Below are 19,638 nucleotides of genomic sequence, written 5' to 3'. Positions count from 1 at the left end.
ATAGAGAATATTAACTGTTGTTCTACATAGCAGTGGACCGACCGTATTGGGCTTAACATGTTACAAAGTAATGTCACTGTAATCAGATTACTTTTTCCTGTAACAGAGTAAAGACATTACTGTTCCAGATTCAGTTTCACATTCCGTTACTGATCTAACAGATCTGTTTTTTTTTATTTATTCTTTAGTCTAGTTCAACTCTTTATTGAAGTAATAATATTTATGAAAGATCCCCCTCGTCTTCTCCTGCCTTCAGCTTATGTCAGAAATAGCAGAATACTAAACCATAAAATGAACTAAACCCAAACAAAGTATGTGTCTAATGGTGTCAGGTTTTACCAGAATTTGAACTGAACTGCCCCAATTATTGCAGTTATCATTATTAGTAGTAGTAGGCGTTGTCATCATAATTGCTTTATAAGTTGCTTGCTTGAAGTCCAACTCCTCCTTTATTCTTTATTCAGAGTGAGGGGCTGCAACTTGTCAGAGACTGACTGTGAAGTCGTGGCCTCAGCTCTGAAGGCCAACCCCTCCCATCTGACAGAGCTGGACCTGAGTCACAGCAACCTGACTATGGATTCAGGATGGAAGCTGCATTCAGGATTGAAGCTGATCTATGCTGGACTGGAGAGTCCACACTGCAGACTGGAGACTCTCAGGTCAGACATCATATTTAATAATGTGCTGATATGAATATTAACTGATTGTTTTTACTCTGCTTTATTATTATTAGGGGTTCAAGCCCCGAAGGACTGTGTGTATGTCTGTATGTCTGTATGTCTGCGCACAATTGCTCAAATCTGCATCACTGACATTCACTGATGACATCACAATTACCAGTATGTCAAAATATCATCATCAGTGATGTCATCGCTAATTATTTCAGGAGTGTCTGTCTGTCTGTAGCCACTTCTAAACATGAACTCTGGATTAAAACCAAAACCGTAAATCAGGTCCGGCTATTCCCAGCAGTTCCCTTGGTAGACATGACTCAATAAACCAGTTAATCTCTTTTTTTTTTTTTTATATATTTTATTTTACTTTTTCAGAACATAAAGAAAACAAAACAAGAACAGGAAAAAAGAAAGGAAAAGAAAAAACATATATACATACATTCAACATTACAATGCTACAAAATGTCAAAATGTGCTTACAAAACAATAAAAAAAAATATATCTATATATATATACTGTGCAAAGGATCCAAAAGAAACTCAAATACCACTTTTAGCCTGATCAAAATAGGTCAGGAACGGGTCCCAAATAACGAGAAATTTCCTTAAAGAATTTGACCTCTGGAACCTAAGTCTCTCCATGCGTATAACTGAGATCATGTCTGTCAGCCACAGCTGAAAAGAAGGTGGAGAGGAGGACTTCCATTCCTTCAAAATTAGTTTCTTGGCAACTGTCATTCCCTGTGTCAGAGATTGCTGGACGGCCGTTGGGAGGAGCAAAGAAGACTCCGAGCAGCCGAAGATGGCGAGTTCCGCCTCCAGTTGGAGGGCTATTTTGTAGGCCTTAGAGTACCAGTCAAATATTTTGGCCCAGAATCCTGATATTGAAGGGCAAAACCAAAAAGCATGGGACAGTGTGCTGATGGAAAGTATTTTTCTGTACCTCGTTCAACCTAATTAAAACAGCCCACTCCAATCAGAAGGTGTGACATATGTTAATACCTTTCCAGTGTGTCCAATTATTCCAGATATATGAAAAACCAATACAACAAGCAATTCTGATATTTAGAACATTATTTTATATAGAGAATATTGCATAGTGGTACAAAGTCAGGTCAAGTTATATATTACCCCATTCAGAGATCTCCGAGGTGAATTTTCAGTGGTCCTTCCTAACAGCAAATATGTAGCAGGTCAAAAAAGACCCTTGAAAACCGACCAATTCTAATATTTTGCGTGGACTTTTAAAGTGCATTTCCTTGTGGGCTGGTCTCTCCCCGAAGGTTCCTCCTCCATCTGGGGACATCCTTCACTGCTTGGGCTGTCATTGGTGGTCATATGATCTCTCCCTCTGTCACTCCTATGCAGGCGTGTTTTCTCCTCCTCCTCTTGGTCCGCATCATGTGACCTGGCTTCCACTGGAGGTCACAGCACTAGCCCTCACTTGAAATAGTTATCTATTAACTTCCTATCTACCAAAGCAACTGTCAATATATTTGCTAATATTACCAGCTTGATATATTTAAATTCCTATTTTAACTCCTATAATTTGGTCAGCTAATTTAGCTATTTACCTATTTAGAAATCCTATAGCACTTTATCTATGATTACTTTAGACTATATAAACTAATTCTACATCCTGGATAAGATCAAATTCAGCTAATTAGTCTGAAGCTGGAACAATTTTTCATACAGCTCAAACGTACTATCTCTTAGTCTAAAACCACTCTATTGAGTGTAAAAAGAGAAGAGGATAGTTCCTTAAGTTAAATTCAACAAATCAGAGAAAACCTCACCTTGTTTAATCAGGAGGAGGAAACTCTTATCAATTACCAATTATCAACTAATTTGACAGCTACCTGCCAATTCGGTCGGCAGATTCAACTCTAATATAACCACTATTTTGACTATACATTTATTTTCCATTCTATAGTTGCAGTAATAACAATAGGCTATTATTTATCTAAATATTATAGCACTCTCCTTGTGTATCAAGTGGGACTAATTGAAGTTGTTCACAACCTCAGACTCTCCTCTCATTGGTGCTGTGTCCTGTGTCAGATCCTGTCTTCTCTGGGGAAAAATCAGCGCATCTAATGTATGCTCTTAAACTTTATTTCATAAGATAACAAAACCCACTCAGTCAATCAGTAGGATATATATGAATACAATGTTATGATCCTTCTCACAAAGACTTTGCATCCTGTGGTGCTCTGTGGAATGTGGCTCCCCCCCCCCTCTGTTGATGCTCTGCAGCCATTTGTCTTAGAGAAAGGCCATAAACTCTGTGTTGAGTTCCAGTCCTATCCCACAGTGACTAAGTGACTGAGCAGAGACATATAGTGTCCTTTTGTCGGCCGATCTCCGTGACCTCTGCCCCGACCATATCCTAAATGACCGTCCTTGTGCAGCTTATCCACCCGGCCATCCGAGACCCTGTGTAATGTTCTCCAGACCTTCCTTAAACAAGGCTTAAAGTAACAGCTTGTCACACACAAAACATTGTTCAATTTCCACTGAACCCTCTAATGGTTAATCCCCAAAGTCACCATGTCTCCTGTCAGAAAAGGAGAGACGTTTATCTTTAAGTTTAAAGGTTCCTCAGCAGCTCACCCGATGACCTACAAGTGTACTTCAGGAATCAAAGATATATTTGAATTAACAAATGATAAGATCATCTCTGTAATTGCATATTTTCACATCAGCTGGGCCTCCATGGTGAGATATCCGCCTCTCCTGCTGAATCCAATCTGGACTTAATGAAGAAATGTTTGGTTACTTATCAAAAAACCAAGGATCTGAGGAGAGAAATTCTATCAATCCCCCTTTTTACACCTCCAAAAAGAGGTGTAAAACCACCTACTTATCGATCTCGTCTCATTACTCCAGTTCCATTCCCTGCAACATAGCATATAATTCATTAGCACTGTGATTTAAGTTATTTTAAACATATTCTTCAACTTACCCCTTCAGGTTGGCTCCTTATTGAATCTAACATAAGCCCCATTGAAAACCTCTCTAACGACAACATTCAGTTCATTCAGTAACATAACTGTTCCCATATCTTTCCTGGAACCCACTTCCTGTGTACACACATAGACAACATTAAACCTGAGCACCAACACAACTTAACCCATCAGTGCATCTAATCATTTTCCCAATTTGTCATAATAATTTACTTCCCCCCTTGTCCCAATTTGCACCCAAATGAGTGCATGAGAGGATTTACTTAGTTCCCACTATGCAAAAATGAAACCCACATCTTCAAGATTGGACCTGTGCTGCAAACATTTGATTTCACAATGTGCCTGTATTTTAAACAAAATAATTTCTTGTATTTTTATTAGTACAACAAGTACGCACGTATGGCAGATAATGTTTGAGATACTCTGTGAGTACCTATTCAATTGTTTACTTTATAATTTGTTTGCAATGCCTCCTCATAAACAAGATAACTCCTGGGGGTGCATTCACAGCTTACAGAGTGACAATGAATTGACTTTGTGTACCTGTGACATGTCTATTAGTGAGGGCTTAACACAGAGGCTGGCTAGACCTCCCAGTTTACTTGGATATGGGGTTGGCTAGGCCCCTAAATAAAACAGTGACAGCTAACATTGTTCACATACTTCAAACGCACACTCAAGACTGTCTGTCCTAGAGGGCATTGTCTTATTCATTAATACTTTTAAAAACATCTCCAGCGTACTTAAGTGTAAATTTAGCTATGTGTAGCTTTTCTCAAACAAAAAATGTTGGTGTATCTTACCTGAGTTTGGGCTAGTTCTTTTATGTGTCACTGCAAACTTTCTATTCAGTGAGTATTATTATATAATGTGCAGTAATCAGTGTTCCCCACTGCTGTACTTTCCCAGTCCAATCTATTCTATTTTTCATAATTCATTTTATCTGAGTCAGTGTGTTTTTGCTGAGATTTAACCCTCCATCTGGGTCCATTCTATATTCTACGCATTCATTCACCATGCACCTCACAATGTATGTGGACCCCCCTTTGGTCTAGATTAATCAAACAACTATCAATATGGTCAGATCAATTGACACCTCAAACGAGTAATCATTAATGAACCCTCCCCGCCAATTGATCCACACTGAAACTCCAGTAGGCTATACTACCCACAAATGATGTCATCAACTAGCCTATGTTCCAAACATGAACAGACATCACTTCACACATAACTGCCACACCGACAAAACACCATTTCACAAATCTAAATATTATAATCAAACCCATTCATTCTCCATAGAAACAATGAACGTTCACGCCCCACACTATCAGCATTATCAACAATGACATCCGTTTCTATCAAATTTCACACCCGGCATCCAACCATCACTCATGCAGTAAGAATCCTACTAACTCAAATTATCACACTCAAATCAACTCAAACATATCGCCTACATGTTCAGCCACCTACAGCAGCCTCCTTTTTGAAAGGGCTGACCTCTTTACGCTCCTCATGGGACAACACTCTTTTGGACATGCTGAGCTTTCTAGGCACGCCCAGTCCTCGCGCATGCTCACTTCACTTATCATGTAGACATTGAACAGAACGGAGCTCCCGACACCTCAATTCACTCCCATAGACCATTTTTTCCTTTACTCTCAATGTCCTGGACAAAGCAGTAAAACAGACAGTTTTATGTTATAGGTTCCTCTGAAAGGGTTTGTTCCCCCTTGCATCAAATTGTACATTACCGACTTCATTTTAGCAGACAAAGGTAACGTGAAACACCCTCCTGGCCATTCCGGTAGCTGCTGGCTCGCCACCGCCCGATGCAAGTCACGTCTGGTGCTCAGCTCGCTGTCACTGTACCAGCCCTGAAAGAAAACCACCTCCACCTGATGCCACAACTGCTTAGCCCCCCTCGAGCCGGACCCGTCAGCGGCGCTTCTCTCGGGGTTCCGCGGCGTCAGCAATCCTCTCCCTCCGCTGGAAACCGCCGGAAACTCCGCTTCCTTCTCTAACATGGCACACACACAAACACACACTCTGCCCAACGACATGCGAAGTTTGCACTGCGAGCGACCAATAGATAAAAAGACAAACAAACAGACAGACAGACAGACAGACTGACAGACAGACAAAAACTAAATAAAGGTTGTCGATGTCTGTTTTGATTTAACCGTCAGTTGTTGACGACATACAGACATTGTACCATTTACTGTCGAACCACACACTCACAGGTTCAAACCCGTGCGCTCTACCAACTGAGCTATATTTATTTGAATGCGTAAAGAGCCGGTCATGCTTATAATCTACCCCGTCTCACGCACACATCATGCCTACTAGTTGGGAGGACATATTATCTATGTGACACCTATTATATCTATTTGCATAATCTATAGGCCATAGGCCATTAATCCCATTCCATATCTTTACCCTCTATCGAATCCACCACTCTCTTAACATATCTATTTTAATCTAAATAAATCTAACGTTAAAAGCATACGCTATTATTTTGAAGTGTCGCGCGGACCTTACGCCAATTTGACGGCAAAATAACTCATAGGCTATCTACAATTCTCCGCTCTGCAGCCCAACTCCGCCAGACAGACTCACAGGCTTCTCCTGTTTGAACGCCAAAGCCCACTCAGACAGCAAAAGTGCCAGCACCATCACACCCGCGGCCATTTGGCTGCACCCGGACCCTTGGTTAGAAGCTGCGCGCATCAACTATGGTGTATTTTCTTCCACAAACAGTTTTTTCATAAGCGTCAAATTACTGTTGATTCTATTTATATACTATACTCTTACATATTACCGTTTCACTGTGCCAGGCGTCCCTGCACACTGAAACTTCTTTGTAGTTCGGTAAAGTTGGAAAAATATTGACAGATTCGCACTTCCCGGATCAATAGCTCATAAACGAAGCATTTGTACTGCACACACAATGCCTCTTTCCCATCTTAGTAAGGTAGACAACGAGCTACAACCTCATTTTCACCTAAATGAGCGATCCTCCGAGCTCGACAAATAACATTGGTCTCTATGTGCTGCGGGCGGTGAGGCGAGTGCTTAGGGACCGTCCACAAAGTGCAACACAGATTACAAAAATATACAATAAATTCACTGTTGTACAGTGTAGTTTCACCAAAATCATGTCACACATCAATGACCTCCTGCTGGTTATACTACACCACTACGTTTTGAAAAATATGATTTTGAATAATTTTGGTTAATTTTTATTGGAGAAATCATTCAATAACTTCACTCTCATACTGTGTAGTGTCACCAAAATCATGTCACACATCAATGGGCTCCTGCTGGTTATACTACAGCAATAATTTTGGAAAAATATCATTTTTTAATAATTTTGGTGAATTTGTATGGGAGAAATCATTCAATAACTTCACTCTTATACTGTGTAGTGTCACCAAAACCATGTCACACATCAATGGGCTCCTGCTGGTTATACTACAGCAATACGTTTGGAAAAATATGATTTTGAATAATTTTGGTGAATCTTTATTGGAGAAATCATTCAATAACGTCACTCTTATACAATGTAGTCTCACCAAAACCATGTCACACATCAATGGGCTCCTGCTGGTTATACTACAGCAATAATTTTGGAAAAATATGATTTTGAATCATTTTGGCGAATTTGTATTGGAGAAATCATTCAATAACTTCACTCTTATACTGTGTAGTGTCACCAACACCATGTCACACATCAATGGGCTCCTGCTGGTTATACTACAGCAATAAGTTTGGAAAAATATGATTTTGAATAATTTTGGTGAATCTTTATTGGAGAAATCATTCAATAACTTCACTCTTATACTGTGTAGTGTCACCAACACCATGTCACACATCAATGGGCTCCTGCTGGTTATACTACAGCAATAATTTTGGAAAAATATGATTTTGAATCATTTTGGCGAATTTGTATTGGAGAAATCATTCAATAACTTCACTCTTATACTGTGTAGTGTCACCAACACCATGTCACACATCAATGGGCTCCTGCTGGTTATACTACAGCAATAATTTTGGAAAAATATGATTTTGAATAATTTTGGCGAATTTGTATTGGAGAAATCATTCAATAACTTCACTCTTATACTGTGTAGTGTCACCAACACCATGTCACACATCAATGGGCTCCTGCTGGTTATACTACAGCAATAATTTTGGAAAAATATGATTTTGAATAATTTTGGCGAATTTGTATTGGAGAAATCATTCAATAACTTCACTCTTATACTGTGTAGTGTCACCAACACCATGCCACACATCAATGGGCTCCTGCTGGTTATACTACAGCAATAAGTTTGGAAAAATATGATTTTGAATAATTTTGGTGAATCTTTATTGGAGAAATCATTCAATAACTTCACTCTTATACTGTGTAGTGTCACCAACACCATGTCACACATCAATGGGCTCCTGCTGGTTATACTACAGCAATAAGTTTGGAAAAATATGATTTTGAATAATTTTGGTGAATCTTTATTGGAGAAATCATTCAATAACTTCACTCTTATACTGTGTAGTGTCACCAACACCATGTCACACATCAATGGGCTCCTGCTGGTTATACTACAGCAATAAGTTTGGAAAAATATGATTTTGAATAATTTTGGTGAATTTGTATTGGAGAAATCATTCAATAACTTCACTCTCATACTGTGTAGTGTCACCAAAATCATGTCACACGTCAATGGGCTCCTGCTGGTTATACTACAGCAATAAGCTTGGAAAAATATGATTTTGCATAATTTTGGTAAAAAAAAATTTGGAAAGATATTCACTTGTCACCCTTAAGAGTGTATTACTATCAGTTCAACCACCAGGGGTCTCCTGCCGTTTATTATAAATGTGCCTTTGCCTAATCATGGGGAATTCAAATATAACTTTTATACTTACTGTACTTACTTACTGCTCGTTGGTCCACCGAAAACAGAATTATCTAGGAATATGGGCACTGCTTGTTGATTCACAGAAAACATAATTATCTAGTAATACGGGCACTAAGATAGTGCCCAGTAAAGAAGGAAATATAATTTGAAGCCAGTGGTAATCCTTAACAAGGGAATGTGTATTGGACAATAATGTCATGTATATTGGACAAAATTGGACAGAGAATTGTTTCGTATGCTTTGTAATGGAAACTGCAATCTTATATAAAACCCAATAACACAACCTTGGATCATTATTTTTTATTTTTCTTCTTCAAAACAATTTTGAGAGTTCCACAGATCCTAAAGGGTAAGAGGAACTATTTTGTGGTAGCCTTTCTTCCTCCGCTATTGGTGTAGAAAGTCAGATTAGGTGGTGGTAGGGGGGCTGGCCTGGGTGTCTGGTGGCAGGGAGAGAGGCACTTGGGCTGGGTAGTGGTTGGGTGGTGGTAGGGGGGCTGGCCTGGGTGTCTGGTGGCAGGGAGAGAGGCACTTGGGCTGGGTAGTGGTTGGGTGGTGGTAGGGGGGCTGGCCTGGGTGTCTGGTGGCAGGGAGAGAGGCACCTGGGCTGGGTAGTGGTTGGGTGGTGGTAGGGGGGCTGGCCTGGGTGTCTGGTGGCAGGGCGAGAGGCACCTGGGCTGGGTAGTGGATGGGTGGTGGTAGGGGGGCTGGCCTGGGTGTCTGGTGGCAGGGAGAGAGGCACCTGGGCTGGGTAGTGGATGGGTGGTGGTAGGGGGGCTGGCCTGGGTGTCTGGTGGCCGGGAGAGAGGCACCTGGGCTGGGTAGTGGATGGGTGGTGGTAGGGGGGCTGGGCTGGGTGTCTGGTGGCAGGGAGAGAGGCACTTGGGCTGGGTAGTGGATGGGTGGTGGTAGGGGGGCTGGCCTGGGTGTCTGGTGGCCGGGAGAGAGGCACTTGGGCTGGGTAGTGGTTGGGTGGTGGTAGGGGGGCTGGCCTGGGTGTCTGGTGGCCGGGAGAGAGGCACCTGGGCTGGGTAGTGGCAGCCTGGAGGTTGGGGTGGCTGTCCTGGGTGTCTGTGGCCAGCCATGGAGCTCACAGGGCGGGTGGAACGGAGAGAAAGCCCCCCTGCAGCCTGCAACTCACCTGCAGCCTCTTTAGGCTATACTGCACAACACACAATTCCAAGGGGTCTCTTTGTTTGGCATTTGTGCTGCTGTCATGCCAATGCATTGTGTGTGAAACCATCTTGCACAAGTTTCACACTGAATCTACATGGGATAAATAATTGATGTGCAAAATTATTATATATATACAGCAAAATTATTGCTGTAGTATAACCAGCAGGAGCCCATTGATGTGTGACATGGTGTTGGTGACACTACACAGTATAAGAGTGAAGTTATTGAATGATTTCTCCAATACAAATTCGCCAAAATTATTCAAAATCATATTTTTCCAAACTTATTGCTGTAGTATAACCAGCAGGAGCCCATTGATGTGTGACATGGTGTTGGTGACACTACACAGTATAAGAGTGAAGTTATTGAATGATTTCTCCAATAAAGATTCACCAAAATTATTCAAAATCATATTTTTCCAAACTTATTGCTGTAGTATAACCAGCAGGAGCCCATTGATGTGTGACATGGTGTTGGTGACACTACACAGTATAAGAGTGACGTTATTGAATGATTTCTCCAATAAAGATTCACCAAAATTATTCAAAATCATATTTTTCCAAACTTATTGCTGTAGTATAACCAGCAGGAGCCCATTGATGTGTGACATGGTGTTGGTGACACTACACAGTATAAGAGTGAAGTTATTGAATGATTTCTCCAATACAAATTCGCCAAAATTATTCAAAATCATATTTTCCCAAAATTATTGCTGTAGTATAACCAGCAGGAGCCCATTGATGTGTGACATGGTGTTGGTGACACTACACAGTATAAGAGTGAAGTTATTGAATGATTTCTCCCATACAAATTCACCAAAATTATTAAAAAATGATATTTTTCCAAAATTATTGCTGTAGTATAACCAGCAGGAGCCCATTGATGTGTGACATGATTTTGGTGACACTACACAGTATGAGAGTGAAGTTATTGAATGATTTCTCCAATAAAAATTAACCAAAATTATTCAAAATCATATTTTTCAAAACGTAGTGGTGTAGTATAACCAGCAGGAGGCCATTGATGTGTGACATGATTTTGGTGAAACTACACTGTACAACAGTGAATTTATTGTATATTTTTGTAATCTGTGTTGCACTTTGTGGACGGTCCCTAAGCACTCGCCTCACCGCCCGCAGCACATAGAGACCAATGTTATTTGTCGAGCTCGGAGGATCGCTCATTTAGGTGAAAATGAGGTTGTAGCTCGTTGTCTACCTTACTAAGATGGGAAAGAGGCATTGTGTGTGCAGTACAAATGCTTCGTTTATGAGCTATTGATCCGGGAAGTGCGAATCTGTCAATATTTTTCCAACTTTACCGAACTCTTCTTTGTTTCATTTTCACTCACTTGACAAATCAAGGAGTGTGACTAATTATACAACCTATTTATCCCTTTCTATTATATAGAAAATGTTCCCCTATATCTAAAAATCATTAGAAGGATCATCACTCTCTTCTTCTCAAACTTACAGCAAAGTTATGGATCATAAAGCAGTATAACACAATAATACAAAGGAATACTAACCCAACGTGACCTAATCTTGCATTAGGTTCACCTTGTTGTTTAAATGTATAGCATAAACCTTTGTGTCTAATTTACATAGCAACATAAATTGGAAGAATCTAAAATTCAACTCAAAATATGGATATTGATATTACTATAATTAGACAATTCTGTGTTATTTCTTCCCCATTAAAATGATCTTATATGATCTTTTCTATAGCTGATTTTTTCACAATTCATATTATAGCAAAACCTTCAGAGATATATTACAATAAAATGCAAAAACCTGAGCATTAATGCTCTCTGTACAAAGCGGACTTCCCCAGAACACGCCGGTTCTGTATAAATAACATATTTTCTGCTATGATCTTGGAAAAGTACTATTCGCTTGAGTCCTTTAGACCTCCCTCTCCCAGGGCGCAGTCCCAGGCTAGACCCCTTTCCACTGGATCGACTGAGGTGAGCTGGCCTCGCCCACTCCACCTAGACAACTCAGTCTCCTGCTTCCCGGTGTTTTCTTTTCAAAAACCCCGATCACAGGAGCACTACTCGCCTAATAACTCATTCGCTTTTGGCTTGTAGTGGCCTGACTGTACATTGAGCTGAGCGCGGCGGCCATATTGACATTCAGTCCAACATGGTCTTACTGCCATCTGCGACCCAACCGGCAGATGACCCAGATCGATAGCGACCGCCAACCCACCTCTAAGGTGGATCCCGTAGTGGTGATTGGCCACCCGGTTGGAAGCCGACGGTCTGATCCCTACCCCACTTTGCTATGGGCATAGGAACTTTGACACGTTTACATCTGCCTAGCCTGTTCACAGAGTGACGACTCCTATCGCAGGGACTCGAACCACTGCACAGAAGCCCCCTCTGCTAGGTGTGGACTGTCATCCACGTACCACGTGTTGCCCACACACCTACATGCGACACACACGCCGACTAGACGGTACCACAGCAGTATGTTCATTCATACTTCAAGACACGGGGGCCCTTCAGTCCTCTCCCCAGCACTATATGTGGATTTTACGTGCCCTCAGACCTTCGCAGGCCCGCTGCCGCCTGTTAGGGACTAGGTTCGGGGGGGCCCAATCCCCCTCCCTAATCCCTCACATGCATTCGAGAGCTATATGGTCTTGAGAAAATTACTGTTATCCCCTCACATATGCTCGGTCATGGGCAATGGTCTTGAGGTTAATCACTTCTCTCACACGCGCTCGGTCCCTTTGGCAGATGTTTTAAAGTACATCTCGCCTACAAATCTTTCCAAAATATCAAAACACGTGTCTGACCAGCTTTGTACCGGTTCCTAAATTTGATTGATAAATTACAGCATTTGTGGAATTCAGTTAGTGTAACAATAATTTAGAATAGCCAATGCAGATATTTTTATGAAAAAGGTAATCCGTAAACCCTTTATTGATATTTTCCCGGGATTTGTTACCCACTGTTCTCCTGAAATGCTTGATCAGAATGCTTACTTTTTCTCTGGATCATCGCGGAGGGGTCACCATTTGATGGAAAGTATTTTTCTGTACCTCGTTCAACCTAATTAAAACAGCCCACTCCAATCAGAAGGTGTGACATATGTTAATACCTTTCCAGTGTGTCCAATTATTCCAGATATATGAAAAACCAATACAACAAGCAATTCTGATATTTAGAACATTATTTTATATAGAGAATATTGCATAGTGGTACAAAGTCAGGTCAAGTTATATATTACCCCATTCAGAGATCTCCGAGGTGAATTTTCAGTGGTCCTTCCTAACAGCAAATATGTAGCAGGTCAAAAAAGACCCTTGAAAACCGACCAATTCTAATATTTTGCGTGGACTTTTAAAGTGCATTTCCTTGTGGGCTGGTCTCTCCCCGAAGGTTCCTCCTCCATCTGGGGACATCCTTCACTGCTTGGGCTGTCATTGGTGGTCATATGATCTCTCCCTCTGTCACTCCTATGCAGGCGTGTTTTCTCCTCCTCCTCTTGGTCCGCATCATGTGACCTGGCTTCCACTGGAGGTCACAGCACTAGCCCTCACTTGAAATAGTTATCTATTAACTTCCTATCTACCAAAGCAACTGTCAATATATTTGCTAATATTACCAGCTTGATATATTTAAATTCCTATTTTAACTCCTATAATTTGGTCAGCTAATTTAGCTATTTACCTATTTAGAAATCCTATAGCACTTTATCTATGATTACTTTAGACTATATAAACTAATTCTACATCCTGGATAAGATCAAATTCAGCTAATTAGTCTGAAGCTGGAACAATTTTTCATACAGCTCAAACGTACTATCTCTTAGTCTAAAACCACTCTATTGAGTGTAAAAAGAGAAGAGGATAGTTCCTTAAGTTAAATTCAACAAATCAGAGAAAACCTCACCTTGTTTAATCAGGAGGAGGAAACTCTTATCAATTCCCAATTATCAACTAATTTGACAGCTACCTGCCAATTCGGTCGGCAGATTCAACTCTAATATAACCACTATTTTGACTATACATTTATTTTCCATTCTATAGTTGCAGTAATAACAATAGGCTATTATTTATCTAAATATTATAGCACTCTCCTTGTGTATCAAGTGGGACTAATTGAAGTTGTTCACAACCTCAGACTCTCCTCTCATTGGTGCTGTGTCCTGTGTCAGATCCTGTCTTCTCTGGGGAAAAATCAGCGCATCTAATGTATGCTCTTAAACTTTATTTCATAAGATAACAAAACCCACTCAGTCAATCAGTAGGATATATATGAATACAATGTTATGATCCTTCTCACAAAGACTTTGCATCCTGTGGTGCTCTGTGGAATGTGGCTCCCCCCCCTCTGTTGATGCTCTGCAGCCATTTGTCTTAGAGAAAGGCCATAAACTCTGTGTTGTTTTCAAGTCCTATCCCACAGTGACTAAGTGACTGAGCAGAGACATATAGTGTCCTTTTGTCGGCCGATCTCCGTGACCTCTGCCCCGACCATATCCTAAATGACCGTCCTTGTGCAGCTTATCCACCCGGCCATCCGAGACCCTGTGTAATGTTCTCCAGACCTTCCTTAAACAAGGCTTAAAGTAACAGCTTGTCACACACAAAACATTGTTCAATGAACCCTCTAATGGTTAATCCCCAAAGCCACCATGTCTCCTGTCAGAAAAGGAGAGACGTTTATCTTTAAGTTTAAAGGTTCCTCAGCAGCTCACCCGATGACCTACAAGTGTACTTCAGGAATCAAAGATATATTTGAATTAACAAATGATAAGATCATCTCTGTAATTGCATATTTTCACATCAGCTGGGCCTCCATGGTGAGATATCCGCCTCTCCTGCTGAATCCAATCTGGACTTAATGAAGAAATGTTTGGTTACTTATCAAAAAACCAAGGATCTGAGGAGAGAAATTCTATCAGTGCCCTCCGACACCCGACCTCCGACACCCGACACCTATCACATAGTGGTGAGACCGAAGGATATATCTTGTGTAACCTATGCTTGGAGTAATGAAGACGGTGAGCAACTTTAAATTGGATAAGTTGATGTCTACTATTAACTGAGCAGAGCTGGACCACAGACAGACTCCTGTCCCATATGATTTCAGACAGATCCACACCAAGTTCCTCCTGCCACGCCTCTTTGATCCTCTCAGTGGGGGCCTTAATGCAATCGGCGAACAAACACACAAACTTAGAAATAAGATGCCTGGAGTTGGGAGGGCTTAACAAAACCTCAAAAAAAACATGTTCATGTGGGAGAACTTCAAAATTGCGAATCTTGGATCGGACATAATGTCTAGCTTGTATATATCTATAAAGATGTGTTTGGGGCAACTCAAATGCTCTCTTCAGAAGATCAAAGGATGCAAATTGGCCATCAATATACAGGTCACTGATGGAGACCAGCCCCTTTTCACTCCAGGCATGGCAAATTCTATCTGACCATGAGGGCAAAAAAGAATGCTTAAAACAGATTGGTGTGTGAACAGAAACATCTGGTACATTCAAAACTTTCTTAACCTGATTCAGAATTCTGACAGAGTTTTTCACAACAAAACTCAAACCTTTCAAAGTCCCAGGCTCCTCTAGCTTAGAAAACAACATGGCTGGCAATGAGGACCTGGCGATAGAGCCAGCCTCCATTTTTAGCCACAGAGGGGCCCCGGGAGTTAAATTGCCAGGAGTTCCTTGTCGCCAAAACATCAGAGCCCTAACATTGGCAGCCCAGTAATAGTGCTTAAACACTGGTAAGGCCAGCCCCCCTGCAGACTTAAGTTTTTGCAGATGAACTTTAGAAATTCTATGGTTCTTATAATTCCAAATATAGGACAAAATTATGGAGTCCAGCTCTTTGAAGAAAGCCGATGTAAGAAAAATGGGGAGGCTTTGACACAAATAAAGGAACCTGGGAAGTGAAACCATCTTAATTGAGTTTATACGACCAATCATGGATAAAGGGAGGATTTTCCAGCTTTCTATACATTGTTTAAGTTTTGAAACAAAATCCCTAAAATTCAACTTAAATATTAGCTTAGGATCTCTGGGTATGGTCAAGCCAAGATAGGTGAGGTGGCCCTTTGCTAATTTGAATGGGAGACTATCCAGGAACCCAGGAGTAAAGAGATCAGAGAGAGGCATAAAGTCACTTTTTGTCCAATTAATTGTGTATCCAGACAGCTTGCCGAAGGAAGTGATTAGTTCTAGGAGAGGGGGGATAGATTTTTCTGAATTATACAGGTATATTATTACGTCGTCGGCATACAAACTGATACGCGTCTCGACACCTCCGACCTCAAGGCCTGCAAGGCTTGCGTGACTACGTATTTTTAAGGCAAGGGGCTCAAGCGCGACGGCGAAGAGGGCCGGCGAGAGAGGGCAACCCTGCTGGACCGAACGAAATAATGGAAACCTGGTTGACTTGTCGCCATTTGTTATAACTGAGCATGCCGGACTCGCATATATAAGCTTTACCCAGGATATAAATGAATTACCGAACCCGAATCTGTGCAGTGACTCAAACATATACGGCCACTCAACCTGATCAAACGCCTTTTGTGCATCAAGTGACAAAATCGCAGCACCACTGGTCTTACTGTGATCCGCGTATATGGTGTTAAGGAGACGTCTGACATTGGAGAAAGAAAACCTACTCGGGATAAACCCTGTCTGGTCAGGATGAATAATAGATGACAAATGTCTATTTAACCGGGTCGCCAGCATTTTAGTGATTACTTTTCTGTCAAAATTTTGAAGCGCCATGGGTCTGTAGCTAGCCGGATCGGCTTCGTCCTTCCCCTTTTTTAAGATGAGGGAGATGTTAGCTTCATACAATGTTTTAGGCAAGATTTTGTCCTTCACCGAGTTAGATGCCATTCTGAGGAGGAGTGGAGCGAGAATGTTGCAAAATTTCTTGTAAAATTCACCGCCAAATCCATCCGGGCCAGCTGCTTTGCCTGATGGGAATGACTTAATAGCAGATGTTATTTCCTCCAATGTAAAATCAGAGTCTAAGTCCTTTCTGGCATCATCACTAAGTTTGGGCATTAGAGGGTCGAAAAAGTCACTCAAATCCGACTGGGCGGCATCACACTTAGATGAGTAGAGTTCACTGTAAAACTCCCTAAAACGGTTATTTATCTCCTTAGGGTTAGTCAGCAGGGCGCCCCTTTTTGATTTAATGGAGAGGATTGATCTAGAAGCCTGAGCGCCCTTGAGCTGTCGCGCCAGGAGCCCCTCAGGCTTATCTCCCAATTCAAATTGTTTTTGCCTCAATTTTAAAAGAAGAGTGTTTATTTGGCCACCTAAGATGCAGTTATATTCATATTTTAATCTTAATATCTTATTATAATCGTCAGAGCATTTTGAAGCCTGATATACCACCTCAAGGGCGGAAAGGGCATTTTCGATCTCCAATAGCCGCCTCCGTCTTTCTTTTTTGGCAGTAGATTCATACGAGATTATGTCCCCACGAATAACTGCCTTTAAAGTTTCCCATAGCGTGGAGTCTGAAACTTCACCATTATCGTTAAATTCCATAAACTGTTTTAATTTGGTCTCAATGTGCTCTATGAATCTCTCTTCGGCGAGTAAGGTTGGATTAAAACGCCAAGAGTACGTTTGTTTAGGGAGAGAGAGATTCAGGGACATAGTCAGAGGGCCATGGTCAGAGATCAATATGTTGTGGTATTTGGTGTTGATGACATGGGGAATTAGCTGAGAATCTATTAAAAAGTATTCTATCCTACTGTAAGATTTGTGGACATGGGAATAGAATGAATAGTCTTTATCTGTGGGGTGCTGAACCCTCCAGATATCCACCACATTCCTAGATTTAATCAAATTGTTCAATACCGTCACTGATGAGATTGTTGGGGGTGGTCGTGAAGACAGCCTATCTAAATATGGATCTAAGTAACAATTTAGGTCACCGCCAATTATTATATTTGAATTATTAGAGTCGGGGAGTAGATTGAAAACTTTCTTAAAAAAACTGGGGTTGTCTATGTTTGGGCCATAAATATTGAGTAGGGTAATCGGAAATGAGTCGATGGTGCCAGAAACTAAGATGTACCTACCATGAGGGTCTGTTGTCATTGTAACAAGTTGAAACGGAATATTTTTCCAAAAAAGTATAGCTACACCCCGGGCGTGGGAAGAGAATGGGGATTGATAGACTTGTGAGACCCAACCGCGCCGCAGACTACGCTGCTGAGTCGCCTTAATATGAGTTTCTTGTAAAAAGATTATATCCGCTGATAAAGATCTTAGGTGACTAAAAACTTTTTCCCTTTTTACAACATGACCTAACCCCTTCACATTCCACGAGACCATTTTAATATCTCTGCCTCCCAGCTGTGTCCTATCCTGAAATCCGAGCATACATAAACAAAAAATAAACTTCTACAAATAAGCACAGATTTATACAGTAAATCGAAGCGACTGGTAGCATAACAAACACAGGAAATACAAAAAAACAAAACAAAACATACCTGACTGAGGTAAGAACAAAACCCGTACAATCCCCCCCACAAAACAAAACATACCTAACTGAGGTAAGAACAAAACCCGTATAATCCCCCCCACCCCCCCTCATGACCCGTTTCATTTTTGTTGTTCCGGTTTGGTCCATGCCTACAGTAGCTCAAATATGCCCTGGCAAGTGTCTCTTAACAGCGTGTCCGTGTTAAGTCTGGGAAAAACATCATACTACAATTTTCACAACAGACCATCCACTTTGCAGTTGTTAATTAACTTTTTTTCCCCCTTTTTCAATAAGTACCAAGTCATTTATATATAAATATATACATATATACATATATATATATACACATACATACAATATATATACACACATACACACACACACACACACACACACACACAATGCACCAAGCTGTAGCTATGTAACTGGTGTTTTATCTCACATTGTCCATTAGTGTGATGACTCAGTGTATTGAAACTATTGTCAAATATTATTATTCTTAATCTTTTACCCCCTTGTAGGCTATCACTCAGTCACAGAAATGTAGTTAAGAGCCCCCTCCAGTCAATACCCCTGTGTGCATCTCCATCCGCGGTCCAGTCATTAGATGGCGTATACAGCCACTCCGCGCCAAAGATCGTCTATATCAACAAAACAAAAAAACACCCACCGCAACATTGTGTAGTTAATCTCTTTCTAAACATGGGGAGAAGCTCCGGCGCTGCAGTTGAATGATATTGCGCAGTTTGGCAGAAGGATGGTGCACGGCCGAGCAAAGAGGACGGGGGGGGGAATCTTTCCATGAAGTGGAAAGATTCAGCAAAGATGGCGACGTCCGTGGTTGTGTTGTTTGTTGTGCTTCTGCAATATTTCCTCACACATACTCGGCAACGCGGAAAAACTATGAAGAAACTGGAAAGGTATATACGTGTAAGCAGAAGAAGATACGACGCAGCGACACGTCATGCACAAAGATCCCACCAGAGAAAGGTTGCTTCAGTGTTCGTGTTACCTGCCCTCCAGCGTGAGAGAGCAATGTGGAAGCGAGGGAGACCAGGCGGACAATTATTCTGGGAAGATGCACTTAAGAACTTTGATGAGGTGGAATGGAAGTGCAATTTTCAATTTTCCATGTCCTGGTCTACGTTAGAGTATGTGCTGAGTCTGGTGGAACCTGCACTAACACGCAACATTACACGATGGCGAAAACCACTAGAAGCACGTTTGAGACTGGCCGTTGTGCTTTGGTGGTATGCCACACCGAGCGAGTATATCATCATCATCATCATCACTTTATTGTCAGACACAAGGTCCATTAAAAAAAAAAACACAATAGATATAAAACAGGTAACAACACAATAAGAGCACTTAACATTTCTACAGTAAGGCATTGTACCAGTGTTTCCAGATGGAAGACATGTAT

At 41.2% G+C, this 19,638-nt stretch overlaps 1 protein-coding gene across 1 annotated transcript in view; it reads left to right on the top strand.

The window, feature by feature from the left end:
- Nucleotides 1-19,638, top strand: part of LOC310797402 (uncharacterized protein) — a gene marked incomplete at its 5' end in the record, with an annotated part of 67,461 nt that overhangs the window by 24,483 nt on the left and 23,340 nt on the right. Inside the window, one exon of the mRNA XM_083659771.1 lies at nucleotides 465-659. Coding sequence (XP_083515897.1) covers nucleotides 465-659 — 195 coding nt within the window. The remainder of the gene's footprint in view (nucleotides 1-464; nucleotides 660-19,638) is intronic.

Source organism: Poromitra crassiceps (assembly GCF_964638095.1).
Source record: "Poromitra crassiceps genome assembly, chromosome: 23".
In the NCBI taxonomy this organism is placed as follows: domain Eukaryota; kingdom Metazoa; phylum Chordata; class Actinopteri; order Beryciformes; family Melamphaidae; genus Poromitra; species Poromitra crassiceps.
Note: the sequence above shows the minus strand (reverse complement) of the source record. Positions and strands in the feature narration are given on the sequence as shown.